The following is a 27,056-nucleotide window of genomic DNA, read 5'->3' as shown; positions in this document are numbered from 1 at the left end:
ACAGGTCCCCATAAGACATGACACTGTGACGGTGAGCCAACATGCACAGTATTAAAAGTGAAGCAGCTGAATGGAATTCAGTCATCTGTAATTTTATTATTAGACCTGTGCTTGCCTTACTGTGACATGTCAAAATGTCTTTTGTGATAAAAAAGGCCTATTAATCAAATAACCAAAACCCACTGGCATGCAGCTAACCTTTAGGACTCCTGGGGATCTGGGGCCTGGCTGCAGTTGTCCACTTTGCCCAGGTGGTGATTAAAGCCTTGGCCAAGTGTCCCCCCTATTGCTACATACTATAGCAGTGTTGCATCATTTAAAAGGAATATGTTGCTTCAGCAAAGTAGGGGTACTCCTGCAATTTGGTTTTGCATTACCATTGAGTTGGAGGACTCAAAAGAGACAGATTTTAAACAAGAGCGGTCAAAATCGAAGCAGCAGAGGCCATGATACAAACTACAAGCTACAAAAACAGTGAATCTTAGTTTCCATAATGCAGCTCAATAGCATCTTTTATTAGACCCCTTCTGTCTCCCCAATGCCAGTTTCTTACAAACTTCCAGTTTATAACTTAGATTCTCCGTTTTAAGTCTCAAGCCCAAGCCAAGATGACATCAGCAGGACTCCCTTCAGAGCCAAAGACATTATACAACTCTCAATTTTTTTTTTTTTTTTTTTACAGCCTGAGCAGTACTCCCTGTGACAAGTAAACTGGACTAAATTTGTAAAATCGGTGGAGTGTCCTTTCAATGCTGAGATATTTTAATAGGAATGACTCAGTGAAAACAATGCAAAGACCTGTGGAAAGGTCGTAAGGAAAGGCCCTCTTCCTTGTCAAATGGAAACTTTTTACAGCCGCGGTTGTTAAACACGCGTAGTGCGAATGAACTTTGGTGAGTTGTGTTTGTAGTCTAGGGGCTGACTTTTGCCCCGTGCAGCGGTCTAGATGGGCTCTGCCATACCGTGCGCTCTTGCCCACGTCTTTCCCCTACAGCTCCCGGTGTCTCCGCGCTGTGCGGAGGGGAACGAAAGGGGCTGGGCCGGAGAGGAGTGGAGCGGCGGGTTACAGCCCTGGAATGTGTGCGCGCTCCGGAGCCTCTCCGTTCTCGTCGGTCGCGGGCGCGCGGCTCAGGCAGACTCTGGTGCGCGCGCAGCCCGCGACAGGTCTGGAAGTACAAGGAGGAGGCAGGAAAACGCTGCTGCTGGAGCGGGGAATGATGGCGGTGAGCGAGAAGAAGGGGCAAGTTTGATACTGCAAAACTGGGACGTTGTGGGCGATCTTTCGGCGCCGAACACGATGAAGCAAGTAGGAGGTGAGAGCCTTAGAAAGTTCTTTACCTTTGTGCGGTGTTGTGAGTGGGACAAGCGTTAACATTTTCAACGGCTCGTACTTGAAATGCCACAATGAATTGTTCAGACCGAGGCACTAACGTTCGAACTGTTGGCCCGCAGAGTTTAACTTTGTCTCGGCTTTTTATGTATGGTGTAGCGTTACCAACAGCAATAGTATTGTTTAACCGGCTCAACTAAGCACATTAAAAGTTCATAGCTAGTTGAAGTTACTTTCAGTGTTAACAGTTTTGGTTTAGCCAAGGCCAGAAGTCCGATAACCATCGAAATGCATACAAACGGTTGTACACGCTAACTAACGTTAACCTTCTAACTTACAGTTAACAATAACCTAACGTTACTCTATGTTTTCATTTGAATTTTGAAAGAGATATTTTATTCTTATTATTTTATTAATGACTACCTTTAGGGGTAGTGAGGTAATCGTGTCCGGTCTTTGTATTAACAAATTTTACTGTCTGTTTCTCTGTGTAGATGACTTCGCTGTGACCGTTTAGTTTAGACAACAGTGCTCCAGAGAAGCTCCGTTGGACCATGGTACCGCTTGCGTAAAGTGGAGCGATAAAAACTCACCAACAAACAGCTACAGTCTCTCCAAAACCAGCTTTTCTAATTGGGCTGCAGTAATAAACAAGCAAAAATGATCAAAGCGGAAAACAAGGGAGGCGAGAGGACCCTGAGGAGTGCGTCCCCTCACAGAAATGCATATAAGTCCGACTTCCACGCCATTAAATGCTCCTTTGATGGGCCCAAATCTGAGGGTGCTGCCAAATCATATACAAATGGTTCCAGTGACACGCGGGAGGACTCAAGGGGGAGACCTTTTGGGACCAGAGTGAACAAAATAAAGAACATATTCCTACAGATGGATGGTCAGCAACAGGAGTGCCAAGAAGCGAAAGTAACTCTAAAGTCGGATGTGTCACCGGTTTCCCCACCGAAGCTGCAATTTCCAGTCAACACACATAGAGTTAACTTCAACACTGCCACAAGCCCCGAATCAAACAATTTAGATAAAACACCCAAGGGGGAGGATGTTGAGATTGACAAAGTGGCTTTGGCAGAGAAGTTTTCTGTGACCAGAAAACTCTTTGAAAGGGGCATCAAAGAGCAGCCTGCAGCTGAAAAACAGTCTCCAAACAGAGTAGTGAATCGTTTGTCCCTGGGAAGTGCTTCTGATGAGGGGAAAAGCACAAGGAGAGTATCCGGATCCTCTGAGACCACTATCAAATCCGAGCAAACTCCTACATCAACAGTTAAATGTCGACCAGACGAAAAGGCGGATGGTGAGAAAAAGCATGTGTCTAAAGCTTCACTGAATGCAGGACCCATGTCCAAGAGGTTGGAGAATTACATGGCTGAGAATGACTCAGAAGACAACAACACAGCTGCTGCAAAGGGGGTAATGGTGTCTAGCAAACAACACAGTACCACTGAACATTTACTGCCTACCTCTCCAACAAGGGACAGCCTACACAAACCTACTTCTCCTGTCAAAGAAGCCACTAACTGTTCACCTGTAACTAATACCACTAACAAAAATACATCGCAGACAGTGTGTGTCATCAACAAACCACCAACTTCTGGTTCTAATATTGGGCTCAACCCAACAATCCAAGTTACCAATGCAGCTTACAAGTCTGTTTCTCCAACAACTGATACCACTCAAAAACCTCTTTCACCAGAGCAAATAACCCCAATTAGCCATGGCTGCAAGCGCTTCTCGTCATCTGCTGATGGATTTAGCAGGACATCTGTTGGTTGTGATGAAGGCAAGCCACATAGTCCACCCCCAAGGGATGTGAAGCAGCCTCCTCCATCAGCTGGTGGTTTTCAGAACACCAACAGGGCCAAATACTCTGAAAAAGCCAAGAGTAATGACAATGTGGTACATAGTCCTACCAGGGACAAACCGCTGAGCCAGACCTCATCACTGGACTCCAAGGGGGTGGGCATGGTACGGGCAGAGCTGGTAGTTGTTCAGAATGAATCTTCAGAGAGTGAGGAGAACGAAGATGAGAATGTTGAAGATAATGTGTTTGAGGAGGAGAAGGTGCAAAGCCCAAAAGATCTAACAAGAGACCTGAAAAGAACCTTTCCACCAGAAAAACAGAACTGTAACCCTTCTCATCAGGTTATAGTAAGAGATGTCACAAAAGAGACACAAAAGTTATTAGAGACTGTGGGGGAAGGTAGACTCCTCGAGGATATAGAGCTGAAAGAGGAGAGACGAGAAGAAAGTTTAGTTGTGAGTCAAGATGTTGATGATAATCGTGAGGAAGATGATGAGGTAGCGGAGGAGGAGACTGTGCTTGAGGAGCAGGTGGGCCAGGGCATCCTGGATCGAGCTTCTCCAGTGGTGTATGGTATTGAGAATGCAGCCTTTGTGGATGACAGGGATGTAGACCAGGTCCTTAAGGAAGAGGAGGAAGGGGAAGAGGAAGAGGAGGAGGATCAAATGTATAGGGAGTATGATGACTGTTACGAAACCCCTGGTCTGTCGGATGAGGAGGAGCCTCCCCCAAAGAGGAGAATCAAGTTCTCCACAGACCCAATTCTGGTAAGTATTTTGTGTTGTGTTGTGTTTTCATGTGAACCACCCTTGCTCACCTGAAGCACCTAAAAATATATGGCGCAGCACTGTCATTACAAACCACTGTCTCATTGACTCAGCAGTGATGTGTCAGCTAGGTGTTTCCCTGCAGACACAAGACAAATTAGTGGAGGCTGAGAATGAATGTTTTCTGTCGGGCATGTTGATGTCACAGCTACTGCACTGTATCATCAGATAAGTTTGGAAACAGTTCAAAAAATCTAAACAATGGTTTATTTAATCTTAGTGACCAGGGAGGCGGGTAGTTTAACAACATCATCTCCTTAATCTTGCAAGAGATCAGCAGAGATGGGGGAAGTTTGGGGATGTGAGAAAGCAAAGTTGTTTGTGGTAATTTTGGAAATATTGTTAACTTTGCATAAAAGCATGTAAGAGTAGGACCATTGCTGAACAAGGGCACAATGTGAGACAGAGACATGGGAAACTTTAGACTGTACAGTAGAAACCGTGGTCACCCCTGAGTCACTGCATTGGATCGGTATTTTTACTCATTCAGAGTGGTTCCTCTGTTTGTAAATCCTGTGTTGCACTCAAAGGACTTTTCACCTCTATCCAACATGGATATGAGGAAGAAATCATCTCTTTTACTGACCATGGCGAAGTTATTTCATCACCACCGGGGGAATTCCTGGTTGTTATTATCCATTAATTTATAAGGATATAAATCTTTTGTCGTAAGGCACATTCTGTATTTTCCTTTCCTCTGAATTTCTTAATGTTGTTAATGTTCGTTATTGAGTGGTGGATAGAAGTCTCACAGTTGGGTTTGTAGAGCTAGATGATATTAAAAAAAAAAAACTGATATTGCATTATTTTTGACAATATTTTGAATATGACCGATGGTGCTTTTATACACTATCTAATATCAGCAAGGGGTGTCTCAAATGGCCTGCGTGCAAAAAGTAATCACTGATATAAATGATGATTCATTTTATCTTCCTATAACAATCAACTATGTTCAGAGAAACATAAAACAATGCAACCTGAAAGACTGGGAAAGACAGCATTATATTGATGTCTTACATTAGTAAAGATCCCTGTAATCTCATATCATGATATCGATATTATGTATTTGTTATATCTTCCAGCTTTACAGTTTTGTAGTCCAGTATGATTTTCCCCTTGGTAAAATCTCTTTGTGGTAATGCCGCACATCATGCACTGTAAACATTGCAGTAAGTATTTTAGGGGTGTGGTGGAAGTGGGGGTAATATCTTTCACCATGGATATTCCACTATCACCATATCAGATCAACATTTTGCTAAAGCTGGGGAAAACAAATCACTCCAGTGCATTCCATACAGCTTGTGAACAGCTCTGTGTTTATCCAGGCCTTAAAATGTGCTGTTATCTCAGGGTGTGGATCCCCCTCCCCATCCGAGCCATCCTGGCAGGGGGTCCTGGGAGAGGGGAGCAGAAGTTGACCTGGAGTGGAGGGGACACAAACAACAGTGTGCTTCCTCCACCCAAAGTGGAGCTATGACAGAGATAAACACAGCTTTATAGTTCACAATAATATGTTAGACTGTCACTGCTCTCTTTATCAGCTCAAACAGTCTTCATAACACCCATGAGAGAGACTTTATGCAAAAAAGAAATACATGTCACAAAGTTGTAGTTGTTATTATATGTGGGCTTGTACCAGTGTACAGCCCCGCAATTAATCTAAAAGTTTTTCTATGATTAATCATATAACTTTTTTTTTGCTTGCTCTGAGCCCTTAGCTAATGTTACTGATTCAGTGTTTTAATTTTTTCTGTCACAATAGCCATTTTTCCACCAAAATATTTTCAAAGTGAATTTTGAAGAATTGCTTTGGAAAATGTTGATGGAAAGAGCAAAATTTAAAAAAAAAACGTCCTTAATTGCGCAAAAAAGTTTTTGATTGCTTGAGGTGGTTTTTGCCTTTTTTTGAGAAACAATCAATACACTTAATGGTGCACCAAATCACTTCTGACACAGCGAATATTTAATTCACGACTGACCAACTGTTTCCGCCTCAAGAGAAGACGAAGAAGCTGTTTCTGGCGTCTTCACTTCTCCAGACAGCATGAAACATCGCCAATACTATCTGACATGAAAGAACAATAACATCTTGCTCAATTGAAAAAAAATCCTGAAGCCCTCTTTACGTTTTTCTTTCATAGCTGGCTGAGGAGACTGCTTTATTTCTTCTTCTTTTTCTTTGAGGTTTTTTGGCCGTGGCAAACAACTTGTTTTGTTGCCGGTTCGCAACTCTTCTTCTATTCTGTTTATTGCAGCTATACATAATGTAGCCTATACCGCCACCTTCTGGGGCTGGTTGAATGGCACTAGTTGTACCCAGGCGTTTCCTACCACACAGTAATACTATGTAGTGTGTGATGTGTGCATAATTTGGTGTGTGCATTGCTAGTATGTCAGTTTAGTATGTGAGAGGCTTGTATATACATGCGTCATGAACCAAATATTATGTGTGAGACTAATGGTCCTGGAGTGATCAAACTGTCCAATAACTTTTACCTCGTCATTCCTATAACAACCACCTAGTCAGTGGATTTTTTTTTTTTTAAACAGTGACATATGTAACAGGGATGTAAAATTCAGTTCAACAGTGAATTGTATGACCTAATAGTATACAGTATTCAATAAATACTAAATACTTTAAATATTAGTTAGTATGTACAATATTCAAAAGAATTTAAAAGAAATGAATTAACACACCGTTTTGTTTTTTTTTCCAGTCCCCAGTTCCCCTATGCCTGTAATAATCCACAGGGGAAAGTGGAGGATAAATGCAAAATGAAACAAATGTAAGGTGAAGATGAGTAAGAAGTCCAAAAATATACATGCATTCTTTTGAGTTTCCAATTAGCTTTTTATATAATTGCATGAATGGGTGCATGAAGTGGACAGGCTGGAAAGAACACAGAGATTTGTTTTGAAACCATTGGTTCAAGGTTACATGGTATGTGTGTTAGCCAATTAAGTCACACAAATGTCCATCAGCCAACATTTCTACATTTGGCCTGGCTAACAGAAGCCTCCTGCTAGCACTGGATCATTCTTCACAGTCTGCTAGTCTGAGCTGGCATTGTGATTGAGCACACTTGAGTCGTAGCTAACTAGGAGAGAGGAAGTGCTTTGTGTTTCTGGCTCACAAAGGGATAAGCTCCCTATGTAACCTGAGTCTTCTTGACAGAGGAGGTGTCCTGTGTGGAAGAAAGGTCCTCTTTATGAAGGAAAGGAGATGTCCAGTTTCAGCATGTATCACCCTTATCAGGGTTGAAAGAGAAACTTTGATGAAGAGGGCTTCTTAGGCAGCCAGGACTACTACACACTGATTTGATAATTCCTAAAACTGAAGGTCTTATCTCAAGCCAAATATTGAATGTTTTACGAATGCTGCTGAATGAATTTAATACACTTGACAGGTAGTTGCATTGTGATTAAAATTCTTAAAATACACAGCGTTAGAACTAAAACAAAACTGCATAGTCTATTTGAAAAAAACTGCAATCATATTTTCCAACATACGAGTCACACTTTAGTAGGACATTGAAATGCTGCATTCCCATTGCTGCTGTGTCAGTATACAATGTTTGCTATACCCTCTGGCTGTAAGAGCACCATAAATATTGCACCGCTACTTTAAATCGTATCTTTGATCTTTATAGTGAGCAGGTTGTTTCCTCTGTAACTGCAAATATGAACTGGGCCTGTAACATTAGATTTGTGCATCTAGAAATGTCCTTATCTGGAGAAACTTTCCAACCGAGTTCAGTTCACTTTTGTTTAGCAGATTAACGGTTTTGCATCTGCCAGAATTCACTTACACTCTGGAGTATAGCAAAAAGCCAAGAGTTATTGAATGATTAACGCTCCCTGCTGTAGACTTTTTTACAGGATATTTATGTGGGATCTCCTGAGAGTTTTTTTTTTTTTTTTTTTTTTTTTTTTTTGTCAAGTCACACAAGAGAACATTTGGAACAGGAGTCAAAAAAACAATTAACCATAACAGAAAAGAAAATGCCTGAAACCATGACCTGTACCAGCTGCTTTGCCCCACCCCCCCAGAGTCACAAGAAGTACCACCAGCAGTTATTGGACAAGTGAACGCATTGTCCCTTCTCAAACGCACAGCGTGTGTTGAAGAATTGAACAGTTTATTGTAACTGAAGGAATCTAGCATTGCTTTCTTTGTTTGCACTATTGATAATGGTACTGTCCACATTAGTCACTATCCAAGCATACATATCCTTTTGGCAGTTTGGCTTACCATATGCCTGCAGTAATGCTTTTGTTAAAATAACTGAACGATATGTAGCCCTACCTCTGTGTTTGCTTTCAGTCTCACCTGTTGGCTGCTGCCCTAGGGGCTCTCCCACAGAAGCTTGTTGGCTGTTGTCCTCCTCCTCCTCCTCCTCCTCTCCTACATCTCTTTCTTCATTAGCTACAGCTATCCCTTCCTGACCCTCCCTTGCTGCTTCAGCTGCAACAGCAGCACTGGTTGAAGCCTGGAAATATCTGAAACATATTAACAAAGACAGCTAATTACACTGGTCTGACTGTACAGCTTTCCAATGTGTGTTTTCTTAATTTTCTAAGTACTCTGTTTTGCTAATACCTCTGGTCCAAACTGTCCTTGCGCCTCCTCGGGATGAGTCCTTTTGAGTCTTTTGAAAATAATTTTCAATATTCATCTGGACTGCGGGAGCAAACATTCAGCGTCACTGTTAAAAAATTAACAGTAACTTTATCCACTTGCACGAGCAGTCGATATCGACTAGCAGTTATGCCAGCCGCCTACTCTACTCCATGTTTGGACTCAGGCCTCTGTGGCCAATCCATCCCATAGTGTTATGCTTTCCATTTCCTATCTGAGATGTGTCTTCTGTTGGCTGGAGGAATGTGTCTGGCAAGACTCCACCCTCATACAACCAGAAGAGAGGCCCTCCCCTTGTAGGATCCGAGTTCCCTTCTGCCATCTGGGCTAGTGGGTGACTATCTGACAAGATGAGGAGGAATACTAATGCAGTCAACTCAATGGCGTTCACTAAAAAGTTTGGCATGGGATGAGTCTTGGGCTGATTGTGATTGCCTACAGACAAACACATTAGCGGATGCTATGTGTCTTAACTGAAAGTTAACAGTAATTGTGTCTTAAACCTTTCAAGAGCCTTTGCAGGACAAAAGTTGTTTTTTTTTTGGGTCATTTGTAAACAAACCTGTTCAACCTGTTTATGTTTGCACTCCCCTGGAAATTTGATTCCATTATGGCACTCTGCCCATCTCAGACTCCATCTCTTCCTGCTGTGGGTCATATATTAACACTTTGAAGTTCAAGGCAGGAAAACATAAACATTGTTCTTTCAGTTAAAGTCAATCATTGGGCACTCTATAAAGTGTTAATAATTCAAGGGGCATGCTTACAGGAAGCACCAGATTTTTTTTTTTTTCTTTTTCCTGGTGTGTTTACACAGGATCTAAAAACTGGGCCTCATGCCTTCTTTCCTAATTACTCTATGATGTGCGCCAGGCCACCGCCCCTGCCCCAGCTCACTTTCACAGCATGTTTTGATTTGTTGTCTTTTTGTAGACCCGCTTACATTACGAGCTCCCCAATCCAGTGGTCAGCCCTCGTTATGCACTGGCAAGAGATTTCTCTGGTTTGCTTTCCCTCACAGCTGCTGACTCATTTCCCACATTGGTATTCTGTTGTTGGGAGGGGAATGAGAGAAAGATGGAAAGGGTTTCAGTTTGGGTGTGGGAATGTGTACATCTGTGTGTTTGAGCACATGTAGAGAAGATAGACAACTGCAGTTGTTGAAGATGGATGAAAAGCCCACACATACTGCTGAAGGCTAGAGGTTTGGAAGAAAATTTAAAAATGGCATAACAGTTGCCTGACCACAATACAACCCCACTGACCAAAGCAATTCCAAAGCAATAATTTAAGGGGAGAAATTGGCATTAAAAACATATTAAATACCTTGTTCTGTATAAATTTGAAGAAAAAAATGTGTTCTTCTTCTTTAGTCTCTCGTACTTGTTGGACTCAGTCTGCCTAATCAACAATTGTGTTTGGTTTTAGCCAATCGTTGGTCTGCCCATTTGCAAACAACAAAGGAAAATGGGTGTTTATTCTGATAGCTGGAGACAGTAAGAAGTGTGTAAGGCTTTTTTGTGAGGAATAGGCTTATAAAGAGTTTGATTCTGTCTTTCTTGTAAAGAAGACAGTGGTTGAGTGATTAGGTTTCAGTAAAAAACAGAAGATTGTTTGAAAAAGGCCTGGGAGTCCATGGCAACAGAAAAGTCAGACACTGAAGTTTGGGGGGGGGGGTAATAGCGGAGAAGCCAAGCTGCACTGCTGCTGCTCAACTAATTCCGGGGCTCAGAATGCAGTAGTGCTCCCTATATTCTATTAACCTACATTTTCAACACATAATTACTAAAGTCTCTTTCATCCTTAATGAAATTTCTGCCTGCTCTAGTTCTTTGAATCCATTTTTAACTGTCTAAATTAGAAGTTGATGAGCTTTGTCGGTCCTATTTGTAGAAGTGCTTTCAAGCTTGTTGTTCAGACACATACATTATTGGTTTAGAGATGCAAGCAGGACAAAAATGTCTAGAGAAGCTTGTTGGTTATTTGTAAGTTATGATCTTGGCTCACCTTTGTGTGAGAAAGTGAAAATCTATCTACCAATGGAAAAAAGCACAATATATGGGGCATAGGATATAAACCTATGGTAATAAGCTTGTTCAAATATAAAAGGAAGGAGGAAGATCCAGAAGGTGGAGGACTCACTCGGATTTATGGAGGTTCAAGGCCCCATGAATAGCATTCGTACTTGTACCACAGAAGTGCAATAGTGTGCATAATCTGCCAAATTCTGAGCTTCTTTCAGTTGGTTTGGGAGGCAACATGAGAGGGGTACCTGCAGGTGATCCATATCAGTACATAAACGTCTTTCCGAGATAACACAATATGATTCCGCTTGGATAAATGTGTGTCAAAATCAGCAGGAAGTTGTAAATCAGAAATAGATGTTGTAGTTCACTTTGACAAATTTGAATGGAGAGTTTAGTGAGTTATCCTGGAAACTTACTATCTACACTGTTTTGGGCTGCATCCAAAGTCTACATAGTGAGGAGACAGAAAGACAGAGGGAGGAGATTGTTTGTGGCTGATCCCTCGTGTCTTGACACGCTGCAGGATCTAGATCTCAGACTCTGTTGCCCAGAGTGAAAATGTTTAGGTTACGTCATACATCCTCATGCCAGATGTCTCAGTCATTCCAATAATCCTATACTTTTACTTGTAAGACTGTGTGCAGTTATGCACGTCCATCAGGCGTATTCTCAAAAAAAGGCTGAGAAAATTCTGATATCATCCCCCCAGTAAATAGTTTTATTTTTGCCAAAATATGGCTAAAATAGACCACTGTCTATTCTGTCGCAGCCCTCAAATATGACCCCGCAAATCTGGGTTCTTAATCGTGTGGTTCCTTCTCTTGAAAGAACTGCTCTGTACTAGCTCACTAACTTGACTTAACTTGATAACATCATCCCCAGAGATTAATAAATTTGAAATTAAAGGGAAACTTGATCTTTTGTTCCTAGAAAAACATTTAAAAAGAGATTGAAATTGACTAAAAAATGTAGTCAGAGCACACACAGTACTTGAGGCAACTAGTTAGGGTCCAGGAAGTTGCAAGAAGTCCAAAGTTTATTCTCTGTTTATTGCAACTATGAGGCTTAATGCAGTCTTTTTACGCATTTCTCTTTTAGGCAATTATTTTAGAAAAAAAAAAAAATCAATGCAGTCGATAATGAGGCTCAGCGAAAATTCAATATGGACACTGCTTCATGCTTCTTCTGTATTCATATTCTACCTGCAACTCTTACTTTTCCCACTTTCCTCTGTTTAAATTCCAAGAACCAACTCTTTTGTTTTGCTCCATCCAATCAGTAAGTCTATTATTCAGTAAATTTATCGGGTTGCTCATTATCAACTCAGTCAGCTACGCCTTTTGATATTGATGCCAACATCCTGTAAACACCACTAGTATTGTCATGACTCCACCCAGATTAAGTATAATAATGACCAAGCTGGCGTTTTATGTTATCGACCCATATCAAGCATTAGGCCCTGATGGAGTCTGCTAAACTCTAATCTAATTTTCTTTTTTTCTTTTTTTTTTAATCAACAATGCGTTATATCTGTAATAACTCTGGTTCTTCTCAAGATTCCTTGTACCTTTGGGACTGTGTCAGGTCCGATGTTCTGTTTCTTTTATTCAGACCTCTATATCAGTTACAATGCATGCTTTAGAGGACTTTGTAAATTCGGTCAGACTCTGCTTGGATATCATGGCAGGTCTTGTTGGCTTTAAGAGAATTTAGAAGACCTTGCAGTGCTGTTAAGTCGAGCTACAACAGTTAGCTTTTGGACAGAAAATTTATTAGCAACTATTCTGACAACCAAAATCATTTAAGCAAAAAAGGAAAGTCAAATGGGATTTGACTTTCTGGAAATTAAAATTTATTTATTTATTATTTTTGGATAGTAAGTTAAAAAATCGTTAGGTTTTGGACTGTTGTTTGAACTGCGGTGGACATTTTTCACTATTTACTGCATTTTTGTTGAAAAGATTAATTGAGAAAAGAATCAGAAGATTAATCAAAATAATTGTAAGTGTGTAAAATAATGAGAATAATTGTTGCTGCAGCCCTGCTGATAACTTTGTCTTAAAACATAATGAACTGTGTACTCTGACTACATTGTAGTAACTGAGACACAACAGATGGTAATTTCCAGTCCATTTTATCCTAAATATTGTAGTGCTTACTTTAGCTTGATCCTGGGGGTGTGTTTCAGAGTGGATTAAGGTGAATAGCACAAATTGTTGCTGTGTGTAAAATTTTTAAGGCTGGGGTTGAGCACTGTGTAATACCCGTTGACTGAAGGTTAGGGAATTCCTTTTCATGCCTCCGCACCAGCAACAGCATGACTAGAGGCATTATGTTTTCCGGTTGTCCATCTGGGCATCCGTCCGTCCCATTCTTGCAGTATCTCAGAACACCTTGAGGAAATTTCTTAATATTTGGCAAAAACAGTCTCAAGGATGAACTGATTAGATTTTGGTGGTCAAAGGTCAAGGTCACTATGACCTCACGAAACATGTTTTGGCCATAACACATAATTATGACAAAATACACTTAATACCTTTTTATTAAATTCCTTCAAAGTCTTTACAACCATGTCTGTCCATACTCATATAATACATGTAGCAAACTGCAAGACTGGCTTGCAGAGGCATACAACCATGAGGCGGTAATTCTAGTTTTCTTTGTATTGCTCTTGATTTTATTTCTTTTTACTGTGCTGATGACCTCACTTGTCTCCTCCGAACATTGATCTTTGTTACATCCACTGCTTAGCTCTCCCCAGCTGTGCCCTACTTTCCATTCTGCTCATGGTCTACCGTACTGCGTGTGTGTCCTTTTATAATTCCAACCAGAAAACAGTCTCTGGGACACACATGGTACTTTGTGAGGCCTGCCTGCAAAGTTCACAGCTTTATAAAACTGTGATCAAATTCCTCCAGAGTATGTCTTCTGCTTCCTTGTCATTGACACTTGATTTACATCCATTCAAAAACTATGATTGATAAATCTTTCATTAGAAATGAAAAAGATCACCAACAGCAATTAAAATGCAGTCTGTATAGATAGATAATTAAAGATTATTCAGTTTCATAATCTCTGTCAGACACACTTCTGGAAATGATAACAAGTTTGATGAGTAAAGGAGTTGGTTTCAATGTCCGTTGTCCAAATCATCAACAAAAGGCTATGCTACCCTTCAGCAGCTGTTAAAGTGTGCTTCAGTAGTGCACTAGACCTTAATTTCCGTAGTAAAGGTCCAAAGTATGAGTGTAATTTTCCCTCACAATGCAGTTTCTGCCGAATGAAGAATGTGTCCTTGTTCAGTTTGCCCAGATAAATAAGAATAGCTCAAAAGTGAAAATAATATGCCCATGTCTGTGCAGACACCCATCAGCATGAATCTGTATGATGCTTAACTGCTTGCTAAGGAAATAGAAGGTGGTGTATTGAAGCTATACACTTGATATTTTGACCAATACAGGTCTTCAGTACCTTCTCCAATGAGGAATATGATCGGCGAAATGATGATGTGGACCCAGTCGCAGCATCTGCAGAGTATGAGTTGGAGAAGAGAGTGGAGAAGATGGATGTGTTCCCTGTGGAAATTGAGAAAGGTGAATTTATTAAGGCTGAAGGTAAATTCATATGTGTCATAAGCAACCAGTGAAGAACATTTTATAAGCGGGGGACGTATTTTCACCAAGGTGCACAAAAGCAACTGCCCTACAAAGAAAACAGTATTGACTTTTGTGTATTTTAACATTTTAGGGTTGTGACTTTGGTTTAGATTTTGCATCAGTAATATTTATTTCAATCAATGACATCAAATAATGTAGTCTACACAAACATGAAAGTCATTTCACATATACTCGTATGTGAGTTTCAATATGTTGAGTTTGTCTAAGGCATAATGGTGTGAAATTTAGCCTGATTGTATGCAGTTTTTTTCTGCCAACCCTTTAAAATCTTCCTAATTTTTCTGCATTCAGGAGACAATGGGCTTGGTATCAGTATCATAGGAATGGGAGTGGGAGCCGACCAGGGTTTGGAAAAGCTTGGCATTTTTGTGAAGACCATAACAGAGCGAGGAGCAGCTGAAAAAGATGGACGGTGAGTTAAAGCGTTGAAACCCTTTTGTTCACAGCCCCAAACTTAAGTCTCCTTACAAGAGTCACACTAGAAACGTTTTGTATACAACGGGAAACATGGCACGCTCTCACTTGACACTGCACCACAACAGTTTTTAATGTCACACTCTAGGAATTCCTCCTCTTTCGACAAGCCACAAACAACCAGATTTATTTATAACTTCATGAGGAAGCTAAAGAAAATAGTCTCACTACTTCTGTTTCCCAGGCATCCCAGCTGCATTGAGGCAACTGCATTTTTTTAATCTTTACTTGCTATGCTGAAGGTGGTGCAATGGGTGAAATGCTTTGAGAACATCTTTGTAATCACTGTCTCTTGTCTTTCTAGTATACAGGTGAATGACCAGATAGTGGAGGTTGATGGTATCAGTCTAGTGGGCGTCACCCAACTGTTTGCGGCTACAGTCCTGAAGAACACCAAGGGCACAGTGAGGTCAGCTCAAAGCCTATCTCCGTCCTCACCTAGAAATAATGTGATTACAAAGATCTCACTGTTAACAAGAATGAGCAACTGTTATCTCACAATGATTAGAAATAACTGGTTAACAGTTGAGTCTGTTTGTTTCCTGAGAGTCTGGGGGCCATGAATGATGAATGTTTTTTCTTTTAAGTGAAAGAGAAGTGAAAGCAACACAAGTATTGTGGCATGTTAATGATTTATCGTAGGGAAATTAAATATGCACACATTACAGGGTCAGGCCTAAACTACATCCCAAAATTTTCCTTTCCCTGTAGTGAGTGAGTAAGACATGACAAAAGCTGCAATGTGGTATTTCCAGGCAATATATAAAATATCCCATTAAATTGGTTAACTAACACATTGCATTTCAAAAACAGGTTTCTGATTGGAAGGGAGAAGCCAGGGACACAAAGCGAGGTAGCGCGCCTCATAAGCGAGACACTGGAGCAGGAGAAAAACCAGCAGCAGCAGCAGCAGCACTTGGATGATCCCTATGAACACTCCACAGAGGAAGTGAGTTAACTGGACAGTTTTTGCTCAGCCTTATGCCATGTTCATGTTACATGGGATGGATGGAAGAGATGGTTGAGATTTCAATGTATAGGACTTGTGAGTGTCCACTCGATCAGGATTATTGTATGAGTATTAAAATACTGTGCTATAATAATATAAAACCACATATGTTAAATATTGGTTTAATGATATTTGACAACAGGTGATGTAAGGCAGCAATATTTGTCTGGTTTTCAGGCACACACTTATGATTAAGTCAGACATATTGGAGCTATTCAAAAAAATCTGATTTTTCTCAGTCGTATTAATACTTGGATGTTGACATTAAAGCTATTAACAATAACTCCTGCAGTAGCCCTTTTGCCATGCCCAGTCCAGTCCCACCTAGCTCAATCAGAAAATGAACAGCTGGCTGTGAGTAAGCCATGTGTCACCATTCTGCTGTTTTGAAAAGTGTTCATTCAACTGCCTGTCTGCCAGAGTTGTGAAATGTTTGCTTTCTTAAGTTCAAGTAGCCACAAGTCCCTGTCTTTTTGACAGAGGGATATAGCTGGGATTTACCAGAGCAAACAAAGATGAATAAGGAATATTGCATAACTTACAGTGAGGAAGTAGACACCATTTCTACTGGCTCTGTGGTTATGCAAAATGTGCGTTGATGTCTGCAGGTGTGTTTATAGTCTCGTTATCCACTGAGAATGTTGTTCATGTTGATGTGTCAATGCCACAGACATGCGACAGACATGTGTTGCCAAATTCCTGCAGTGCCTCACCATGGGCCAGCACACTGATGTTTGGTTATGATGTACTGATTACAATGTTCCCTCCAGACTGTGGTGAACTGTGCTACTGGGAGTGTTGTTGACACATGCTGAGCATGTTCCTGTGCATGTAGGGTGTGTTGGTGTTTGCAATATGTGATGCTATATGTGATGATATATTTCAGGAGGAGCGCTATGAGGACCAGGACGGAGCAGATGAGAGGATTCTGGGCTCTAATTTCTCTGCAGGGCGGAATGTAGAGGTGTTTGAGCTGCCTGATTCAGAGGCCTTGTTTATGCCAACTAACATGGACAGCTCTCAGATGGCCTTCAAATTCAAAGAGGTATCACCCACACCATGACTATGAGTCTTAAAGTCTCCATATTCTGTTTAGACAACCAAAGATGCAATAACATACAGTTACCAAATGTTTTACTCATTTATTTTTTTTAATCTTTTTCCCATAGCTGCAGCTCAAACACAGCATTGCCACAGCTGAAATAAATCAACTAATGGAAAGGGTATGGTGGAAATTAAATCAACGTTTTTGGGATTGCTTTCAAGATATTTACAAAAACACACTAGAAATAAAAACATCTTACAGTCAGTACACATGAATGAAGTACCATTATATAAGAAACAAAACAGAAAGTAGACATTGATAACCTGTGTATATTCTGATGTTTCTTCCATCAGTAATTATACTGTATATATGGAATTTGGAGTTTTTGAGAACAGTGTTTGTTTGTTTGATTTGTTTTTAAGCAGCAATTTTGCCTCTGAATTTTTAACTCTTATGACTACACAATGACTGATACTGGTGATACTTATTGCACATTGGTTTGGGTAGCCTCTTCGCAGACTGTACACTTAAATTTAATAGAAAGATCACAACTTTGAACTATAGAACTGTGTATGTGAAATTATGATGCTCTTATTGTAAGTTGTTGAAAAAAATGGGATAACACTCACCTTCTAAACAAACTAAATTTAACATGTTACCGAAGTTAATATGTCACCATCTCTGTACAGCTAAGGGCATCAGAGGAGGACAAATCATTGTGGGAAGCCAGGGAGTCTGCACTGGAGCTAAAAATCGAGGATGGCAATGACAAAATCCTGAAGTTGGAGAGTTACTGGCTAGAAGCTCAGGCTCTGTGTAAGACTGTGAATGAACAGTTAGCTGAGACTCAGGCCCAGTATGAGACCCTGGACAAGAAGTACAACAAGGCCAAGAAACTGCTCAAGGACTACCAGCAAAAGTGAGTTTGTCCTGAGTTACACTACACTTCACTGTTGGAGGGGGTCACTGCTGTTGGATTTAGTGGTTTACGTAAATGGTTACATGTAATATGCAATTACATAGGAACACATTAAATAAGATAAACAGAATATAAGCAATTATACGGTCAAGATAACATTTATTTAGACTCAAAAGCAGTTATATAATAAAGATGTCTGAAGATATGATTTAAAGATGGCAGTAAAAGAGAAGACTCTTCTGCAGTCTGGGGACAAAGATGGAGAATGCTGGATCGATTAGACTTGAACTAGGGGCACGAAATGCAAAGGAGTGATTGGTCAGTAGACATGAGAGGCATATAAGCAGAATAGTAGTTACGAGTTATAAGCTGGTATCAAACTATTTGGTGCTTTAGAAAAATAGGTAGGTAATTAAAGGGAGGTAGGTAAGAGGCAAACCAGTGCAATGTTAACATAATATGTACTGTTAACATTCTAATAAAGGGCTATCAGAATTAAAATATCTTAATTTCAGTCTACAGCAACAAATAAAATACACAGTCACTCTTAGAAAAGCTGACTTGGTACTATGGTGCATCCTGAAACCTGACTGAAGTTTGTGTAGAATATTGTTTTTATCTAAAAAAAAAAAAAAAAAAAAAAAAAAAAGAGAGAGAGACAAACAGTGAAAACACAGGACCTCATTTCAGTCAGTAGGTATATCTCTTCATGTTTTGCACTGTCTCCTAACCACACAAGTGATATAATTTAAACCAAGTCCAAACTCTGATTTTACATCTTGTAATTTAGTAAAGAGAATATCTGCCAGTAGAATTAAGTGGTTGGTTATAATCACATAAAATAGAACATGTTTACAAACTAAAGGACTGATGGGAAACCACATTTCCTTGTTTCCTCCCCAGAGAGATAGACTTTGTGAAGAAAGAGGAGGAGCTGAGAAAAAATTTAGATGAAAAAGACAAGTGGTACAAGGAGCAGCTGGAGAGCCTACAGAACAGGGTAAGGTAATTGGACCCGAGCTCAGAAAAAAGTGCTTATACACCACAGCGGACTTGCTGGAGACACTGTAATGAGCCTAGCTGTTTGTTTGTCCACAGATAGCTGTCCTGGAGTCCAGTGGGGCCTCAGGTGCAGAGCATCAGGACGGTCATGACTCTGCTGCAGAGGAAAAACTAAGCAGCCAAGGCTCGGTCACCAACACACAATCTGTTGATTCACTGCTAGGTGCAAAGGGCTATTTGAATCTAATTAAATTTAAAACAAAAGTACACACGTCATATTTTCACTGCGTGATCTGTAAAACATTCACAAACGCACATTATAAACGCCAGTGAACCCTGGTAAATAATTACAACAGTGTCTTATGACTTATTTGATATGCATTTGTTTGTTCTCTGCAGAAGAACAAGACTGGAGGGAGTTGGTCCCTGAAACTGAGCGCTTGGACACCAGTGCACATAAGGCGAAAGGCTTGCTGGCTCAGAAAGCCAAACGCCAGCCTCCATCTCGGAACAAACTGAAGGAGAGCCTCACAGAGGCTTCAAGTCATTCTCAGGTAAGCCAGGAACAGCTAATACTGTTACATTGCAGTCAGTCACCTAATGTAAGGTGCAACATGAAGCATGAAACCCCATCGTGACATGTTCACAATCAAAACTAATGTTGACAAACACAACCTGTGCTTCCCATTAATAGGAGGGTGCTTGTTAACTCAAATAATGTTTAACTTTGTACATAACTGTAAATAAGTTGACCAAACACAATAATATTATTTTATTTTTTTATGGCAGTGATGGTGGCTGCTAACTTTACTGCCACTTATTCTGTTGCTAATCTGTCTTTCTGCAAGCAAAATTTAGAAAAATCTCAAATCTGCCAGGAAACAAAATTAGCAGGTGTGACCCACTGTTGTGCAGTTAAGGCAGCACCTTTCCTAAAAAAGCAGAATTGTCTCAACATACCCACAACTGTTCTAAAATAAATTAGGGAAAATCCTTGAATACCTAATTGCTACAATGTTGTACTTACATGACTCAGCCAATCAGAACTAAGGAGCAAGGCTTTCTGTTATATAAGCAGCTTTTATCCCCTCTTCCTTGCATTGTCCTAGTAAATAACTTGCTTTGTCTCCACAGGAAACTGAAGAAGAGGATGAGCAGGAGGAGCAGGAATCTTCCAGGAGGAGGAGGTCCATCCAGGAGAGCCTTTCCCTCCCAGTGCCTGTCTGCTATCCTGGGAATGGACAGAAGGATACTCGAGGCGAGGCCAGAGATGGGTCCAAGAGTAAGGTGGAGCACTCCAGCAGCCCGTCTTTGTCACCATCACAGGGAGACAGTGTTGAAAGCAGCGGAAGTCCTCCTTTGTCTCCTCCAAAAGACACCTCCTCACCACATTCGCCCTCTGGATTCATGCGCAATGTCAAGAAGAGGGAATCCAAAGGCAAGGGTAAAGAGCTCAAAGGTATGCAAGACCCAAATGTGATGGCTGCAATAGCAAGGCTTTCTCTTACATTGCTACTGAGATTGATAATTATGGTTTCATTCCAGAGGAGTTAAATGAGCCTTCACCAGCAGGAAAACCCAAAAGACGATTTCCTGACTTTGGGTAGGCGTCCACAGAAATCACAATTATTTGTTTCCAAGTTCCCACCATTTTGTACTAACTGATCAAATATCACCAATGATCAAAACAGTGGCCTACGGAAGTCAGGTGGAAAAGGGAAAAAACATGACAAGGAGGCAATGAGAGCATCTTTGGACAGCAGGTACTGTAATACTAGTATGAGTTAAATACTATTTATAACAATATAAAAGTGATTCATATTTCTAAGATATCTGGCTTTGTGTGGACCTTTTCTCCAACTGGAGTTGTACATTGTTACATAAAGTATGATGATGTAAATATTACTAGAAGTGCTACAGATAAATGTCAAAATTCTTGTCGTTACTGGATTATTAATGGAAGCAATATTACTCCCTCATTGGATAACAAAGGCTCATTTATAAAGGGTTTAACTCCACAAAGACCAAAACAGCGGTATTTCCAGTATTTCTGTTATTCTGTGGATATAAATATTGAGGTACACAGGACCAGTTTTCTACATTCATGTTATTGATTGTTTTTTTCCTCCTATATCTGATAGTTACTACTCATTGATTCTTTTTTTATGCAATATATGACATATTAAGCGCTCACATGGTTAAGGCTGTGTGTCTATAACTGTATCTTGTTTTTTATCTAATTCCCAGGGGGTCAGCAGAGTTACTGGAGGAGTCTGGAGGGAACCTGTCTCCTGCAGACTCGATGACCTCCATCCCTACCTGTATGCCTTTCATGTGGTTTGGAGACAAGGAGAGGGACAGGGACAGAGACAGGGAGCCCTCCTCTTCAAGCAGCAGCCTGCCATACACTTCAGCTGAGACCAGCAGTGAGCAAAGCCACGATCGCAAGAATAAGGTATTTAACTTTCTCTAACTTAATGTGAAAATAAATATGGGATATAGAGAGTACTTGTATCCAGCACAGCATTAAAGGAAAATTCTGGTTCATTTCAACTTGGTGCATTTCCCATAAATATGGCTATTGGGGCTCTATGTGTTGTGCTAACTTTGCACTCATCTATTCCATTATTGAGATTCGGAGGACTTGCGCAAAACAGCGTATAATGGGGCAACTGGGTCCTACAGCTTTTCTAAATAAACATTCCAAACATTTGTCTCTGAGTCTGACCCAAAGTAAACACAGAATGTAGCCGCCAAGAATAAATACAGTTGACCACCACAGTGAAAGGACTCTTCCTCTTAATAATCCACGGCATAATTCGCCGTTTCATTTAGCTTTTTCCTCGGAAGATAGTATAACAGCAGGGAAAGTCAGCCTCACACATGTAAACAAACAGACGTGTGCAGATGAATTTGCAGGGTTATTAGGTCAGCTGGCAAGTTGCCCAGATGTAAATCCCTATAAATTAGCCAGAATGGCTGTTCCTAGGGGCTGCATTCTGTGTTTACTTTGGGTCAGACTCAGACAAACGTTTGAAACGTTTATTTGGAAAAGCTGTAGAACGCTTGTCCTGGTTGCCCTAATATACGTTGTTTTGCCTGAGTTAATGTTTCCCCAAATCTCAACAATGGATGTGGCGAATGCAAAGTTAGCATGACCCATAGAGCCACAATAGCCACATTTATGGGACATACACAAAGCTGAAATAAACCGTAAGTATCCTTTAAGATATTAGTTCATCAGTGGGGTCACGAACTGATGCCTCTCAGTGATCCAGTTATCACCATTGATGATTTGGCCAGCTGTAAGACAGCTATTGTTTATTGTCCATCTTCAAAAAATATTTTTGGCATCACTGAAATGGTAAAAGTAGTAGACACATAATGGTAGACTGTTTAGAGACATGTGCTGTCACTTTCTGGTTCTCCAAATAAGCTACACCATGCAGAGGCTACAACAACTGGATCCATATGTTAGCTATCAGCGAGAGATAGCATGGAAGAATTTGGTGGCTTTTCAATGAGTTTGCAAATAGTGACACGTCAAACCCGTCCACTGAAACGCCTGGATAGCTGTCATATGGGCTGTGGTTGGGCTGAAGTTCCCACGATTCTGTTTAATGAGTTCAAGACATGAGCTGAACCATAGAGAAATTACTACTAAGAGAATTGTTTGGGGTCTTTTGCTGTGTACATTATGGCAGTTTTTGTCAGTACTTTCCTGCCTGGACATTTATCTCACTGAACCATGTTTCCTTTAAACAGACAAATCTCTCCTGGTCCTCTTTATTCAGTCGCTCATTAGATTTGGTACAGTATACACACTTATGTTTTACCTTTGATTTTAGACGACACGTTAGAGCAATACTAACAAATGCAGCTATGCTAGTTATAATTTCTCACCTCAATGCATCCCATGAATAAATCACCGTTTCTTTTGTAGTGGGTATGTGGTAGTGTTATAGGAAAATAATGTCATCTAATTTTCCTTTTATTCACATTCAGAAAGCCTTGTGGCTTGTTTTTGAGAAAACGGATGAAGCCAAAAATAGTTTTTCTAGGGCTTGTTTTACCAGCTAATCGAAGTTTGATCAGGGATTTGTCTGTAAAGTCAAGAAATAACTGCTACACTGTAACTAACTTGTATTGTGCTGCCTGTTTTTATAGTTAAATTCTCACACTGTGCTGAAATTAAACTGCACATGCGCTTGCGCATAGCTGGTGCAACAGCCTGCAGGTCTGGATATTTCCCTCATTCCAAATTTAGCCCACATTTGTGTCTGGAAAAACAATTGAACTTTCTCGACTAAATTGAAAACATTACCCCATACCTGAAATTTGTATGTTTGTGTTATTTTATTAGAAGTAGTGTTAGTTGTTGTAGTGTAGAAATTGTTAATGTAGTTGGTGGTGGATTGGTTTAAGTTTTAATCACCCTGAATATTGTGCTACGTAGTAGATACTTGATCTTCTCCATTCCTTCCACATGTTGAAGATCACAGTTATTCATTAATCTAAATCAATGACCTGGATTACTGCCACTGTAATCAGTTTTAATCATTTATCGTCATAATTTCAGTCCCTGTGAAACAGCACTGCTCTTACCCCCACTCACACCTGTACCATTATATTTGTCTGTCTCTTATAGAAAAAGAACTGTTGTTTCGTCATTTGTTACTTAAGTAAATGCGTTCCTTGTTTCCACTTGTTCCAGAGTTTTTCAGTCATAGATGATTCTAATGCTGCCAGTCCCAGTTCAGACATCTCTGGGTTAGTTGCTGAACCCAATCTGTCTGGGCGCTCACACACTTTAATCTTCTCTTCCAGCGAGGTGAGTGCTCTCCTTGTTGCACAGTCACAAAAGCAGTGTGGGACGCCTTGGTGCAGCTGAAGGGGACATTCTCAAGCATGCTCTTTGAGCCTTCCCCCCTTTTATAGCTGAGATTAATCATGAATGGAGAGGGAATAAAAGAGAGCTGCATGTGTGTGTTAGAGCTATTTTTTTTTGTGTTACAACAAATCCTGCGGCTTAGCTTTTCTTAAGTCAGCTGTGATGTTAATAGTTTGTACTTATGCCTGTTAGAACTGTCAACCAGTGCTTCATGTTCTTTACAAGCTTTGGCAGACCACAGAACAATGTTGACTGCTCTGCTGCCTGCTCAGTGGTGTTTCACCTGTTCTTTTTTTTTTTTTTTTTTTTTAATTGTCAATTCTTTTCAAGTGTTTCAGTCTCTCTCAGTAAAACATATGAAGATAAACATTGACATGCATCTGGGAATGTTGATATTTTGCTGTCATTGCACGCATGTTCTCTCAGTGCTATCTTGGAGAACACAGTTTTGCTCATCAGCTGATCTTCCACTACATGTCCTTTTTGTTTGTTGTATACATATTATAGTTGGCTTTACTTTATTTTGCCCCCCAGCCTCCCTTCTCCCTAACTTGAACTGCTTTTCAGCATTTTCCCTACCTATCGAAAGAATAAGTTTATTCAGTTGAAACAATTTAATGGTATTCATTTCAGTTATTTTATGAATGAACTGGAAAACATGATCAATGTCTGCGTTTCACCAATCATCTCGTAACTGTGCATTAATAACGCTGACCCAAACTATCTAACGCATACGATCCAAGGCATCAAATGGCTGTTGCACATTGTTTACAGGCATCAACTATATTTCTATGGACACAAGACATGAGTAATAAGTTTTCCTTTAGAGTACATATGAAACAAAATACTTAAATACTAAAAGCCACAAGGTGGTCGAACCCACTCAGACTTTCAGAATCCTGCAAAGAAATTTTCAGAAAAAAGCATTTGAAATCATTTTAACAAAGTATACAATGGTTATGCTCTTACTAAAGCATCAACAGTATGATTATTTTTCTTATACCTGTTTGGATTATCTTTGTCCTCTGTAGACTTTGGATGATGAACCAGTATCTACAGGAAGAGAGTATCAGTGGCAGAACAGGCCAGTCTCTGAATGGACCAATCAACAGGTGTGTCACTGGTTGATGGGCATGAATATGGACCAGTACACACCTGAATTCACAGCTAAGGGATTGGATGGCCAGCAGCTCTTGCAATTGGATAGTGACAAATTGAAGGTAAAAAAATATATCACTCGATAACGATAATTGACTCTTGATTACCTGTATAAAGATGTAACTAGAAGGATAGTTGTGCCGATAAGCTTTTCAGCTAGAGATAACACTGTTATTCCTCATTCATATTTTACATTTCTGCAGCCATAGTGGAGAAAATACACATTAAGGACAAGAAGAGAAAATTATAAGACAAGAAGATTGAATGGGAATGATGAAAGAACTACACATTATTGCAGTTGTGTGGCATTTTGTCTGAATATATGACAAGATATCATGTAGATTCCAATCAAAGCAGTTTTTTAATCAGGATAAAATCATAAAGTTACATTCAAAAATCTTCAAAGAGAAAACATAATTAGAATAATGGTTTGTGAAGTTTTCTGGTTACGACCCCACAAAAATCCAAAGGGCTTGTTTGGAAAAACTCACACTGATCATATAAGGTCGTCTTTTACAACAGAAACAATGAAACGATTAGTTGGTTAATCAATCGTCGATCATCAGAAAATATTAATTGGTAACAATAATTAGAACTATTATTTAGTCATTACACATATTTTCAAACAAAATTGCATTGGCTTCAGCCTCTAAAATATGAATATTCCACACTTTGGTTTTCCCTATATTCCTTATATAAATTGAACATCTTGCTCTTCACACGGAGGGTTTTTGCACTGTTGTTTGGACAAAATAAACAAACTGAAGATGTCGTACCAGGTTCTGGGAACTTGTGATTTGTGGATATTGTCCATCTTTTTCTGACAGCGAAGACCAGATGAACATATTTTGATAAAACCTACTGCAGATTAATCAGTGATAAAAAAAACATTAGTTTCAGCCCACTTTGCTCTACTTATTTTTTGACATGATAAAGAAATATGTTTATGAGTATTATTCTGCCCTAAATCTGAGAATCTTTTCATTCAGGCACTTGGTGTGTCAAGTCAGAGTGACCGTTCAACTATCAAGAAAAAGCTGAAGGACATGCGCAAGGCCCAGGAGAAGCTGGAGAAACAGAGAGAGAAAAGAGAGAAGGAGGTTCGACGCAGTGGAAAGCTGCCAGTCAGTACTGACTCTGTCTGCTGAGGTAGCAGCTCTGTGCTCTGAATACATGTAGCATAAAGTTCATCACCATGCAGTACGCTGTAAATCCTTTTTTTTTTTTTTTTTTTTTAATATACTGATAGTGCCATGCTCTTCATGTCACATGGTGTTAATGCCAACAATCACAGAACATGACTGTGCCAGGGGTGTACCTATGCTGACCAAGGTGCCAGTAGTGATTTATGTTCATACTGTAGCTCCTGTTTCTTTTCTCGTCACTGTTTTCTCCCAAATATTTTAACAAATGTCATCTTAAACCATTTTAACTGAAGGATGAGGAATGTCAAAAAAGACAAAAGTTGGGTATGTGACCAAAAAGGTAGCCTAACATTTTTTACCACTAAAACGCTAGAAGCTATAAGTATAAAAAGTCTGTTCAGATATAATGTAGTTGCAGATCATGCACACATTTACGTAAGTCAAATGTATACTGCTTTTTACGCATTTTATATTTTTGCTAGTATAACTTGCCTGTTTCCATGTACAAGTCTTTTGCAGGAACGATTATTGTACAGTTCAGATAAAAGCACTATATTTGACTTTTAAGCTTCAATGGGCGACAAGGTTTTAAATGTATAAATATGTTTTATACATGTGCCTATTAACTGCATTTTTTTTTTTTTTTTTTTTTTTTTTACACTCAAATACCAATCGTTAATTTTATACTATCTAAATTTTTCTACTAAGTAGAATAGCTAGGCCGTTGTTTTTGCTGAATGGAAATCATCAAACAAATCAAGTGGGGACAATGATGATGAATGCTGCTTCTGCTGTCCCTGAATCTGACTATGTGTTGCTGAAATGGTACCATGATGCTCCATGTAAATACACACGGCATGCAGGTCTGCTACATGTAAACCTCACCGGTAAGATGAGCCTTTGACAAGGACTTGTGTGAGTCGGGAGCACAGCGTCATGTATGAATGCGAGGCTGAACAATGAATGTTAAAACCCAAACCGAAGCGCTTTCTTTCTTCCTCTCAAGCATGACTCCATGTTCTGTATTGAATACGTGTTGGACTGCAAGAAAATTATGTTGTCCACGTCTTCTGAATCGGAGAAACATTTCTTGGTACATG

At 39.9% G+C, this 27,056-nt stretch overlaps 1 protein-coding gene across 4 annotated transcripts; it reads left to right on the top strand.

Moving 5' to 3' along the window:
- Positions 1-1,174: 1,174 nt before the first annotated feature.
- On the top strand, positions 1,175-26,041 carry ppp1r9ala (protein phosphatase 1 regulatory subunit 9A-like A). 4 transcript variants are annotated; one of them, XM_040148340.1, is made up of 20 exons: positions 1,175-1,313; positions 1,825-3,910; positions 14,097-14,229; positions 14,605-14,725; positions 15,092-15,196; positions 15,601-15,736; positions 16,683-16,841; positions 16,966-17,019; positions 17,531-17,760; positions 18,664-18,760; positions 18,859-18,985; positions 19,165-19,316; positions 19,897-20,221; positions 20,308-20,365; positions 20,454-20,525; positions 21,010-21,217; positions 22,528-22,572; positions 23,477-23,593; positions 24,685-24,873; positions 25,801-26,041. In XM_040148340.1, exons 2-20 carry the CDS (start codon positions 1,991-1,993, stop codon positions 25,957-25,959), a joined length of 4,407 nt encoding a protein of 1,468 aa, XP_040004274.1. In that variant the 5' UTR covers positions 1,175-1,313; positions 1,825-1,990; the 3' UTR covers positions 25,960-26,041. The 4 variants fall into 4 exon arrangements, with proteins under 4 accessions (XP_040004274.1, XP_040004273.1, XP_040004275.1 ...); XM_040148339.1 differs by having other exon boundaries at positions 19,162-19,316; XM_040148341.1 differs by lacking the exon at positions 22,528-22,572 and having other exon boundaries at positions 19,162-19,316.
- The last annotated feature ends 1,015 nt before the right edge of the window (positions 26,042-27,056 follow it).

Source organism: Xiphias gladius, chromosome 16 (assembly GCF_016859285.1).
Source record: "Xiphias gladius isolate SHS-SW01 ecotype Sanya breed wild chromosome 16, ASM1685928v1, whole genome shotgun sequence".
NCBI lineage: Eukaryota > Metazoa > Chordata > Actinopteri > Istiophoriformes > Xiphiidae > Xiphias > Xiphias gladius.
Note: the sequence above shows the minus strand (reverse complement) of the source record. Positions and strands in the feature narration are given on the sequence as shown.

Coding starts and splice junctions, on each gene's coding strand:
- ppp1r9ala (XM_040148339.1), top strand. CDS start 1,991: ATGATCAAAGCGGAAAACAAGGGAGGCGAGAGGACCCTGAGGAGTGCG. Junction 15,197..15,600: donor AACACCAAGGGCACAGTGAG/GTCAGCTCAAAG, acceptor TTTCAAAAACAG/GTTTCTGATTGGAAGGGAGA. Junction 18,986..19,161: donor ATCTGTTGATTCACTGCTAG/GTGCAAAGGGCT, acceptor TGTTCTCTGCAG/AAGAACAAGACTGGAGGGAG.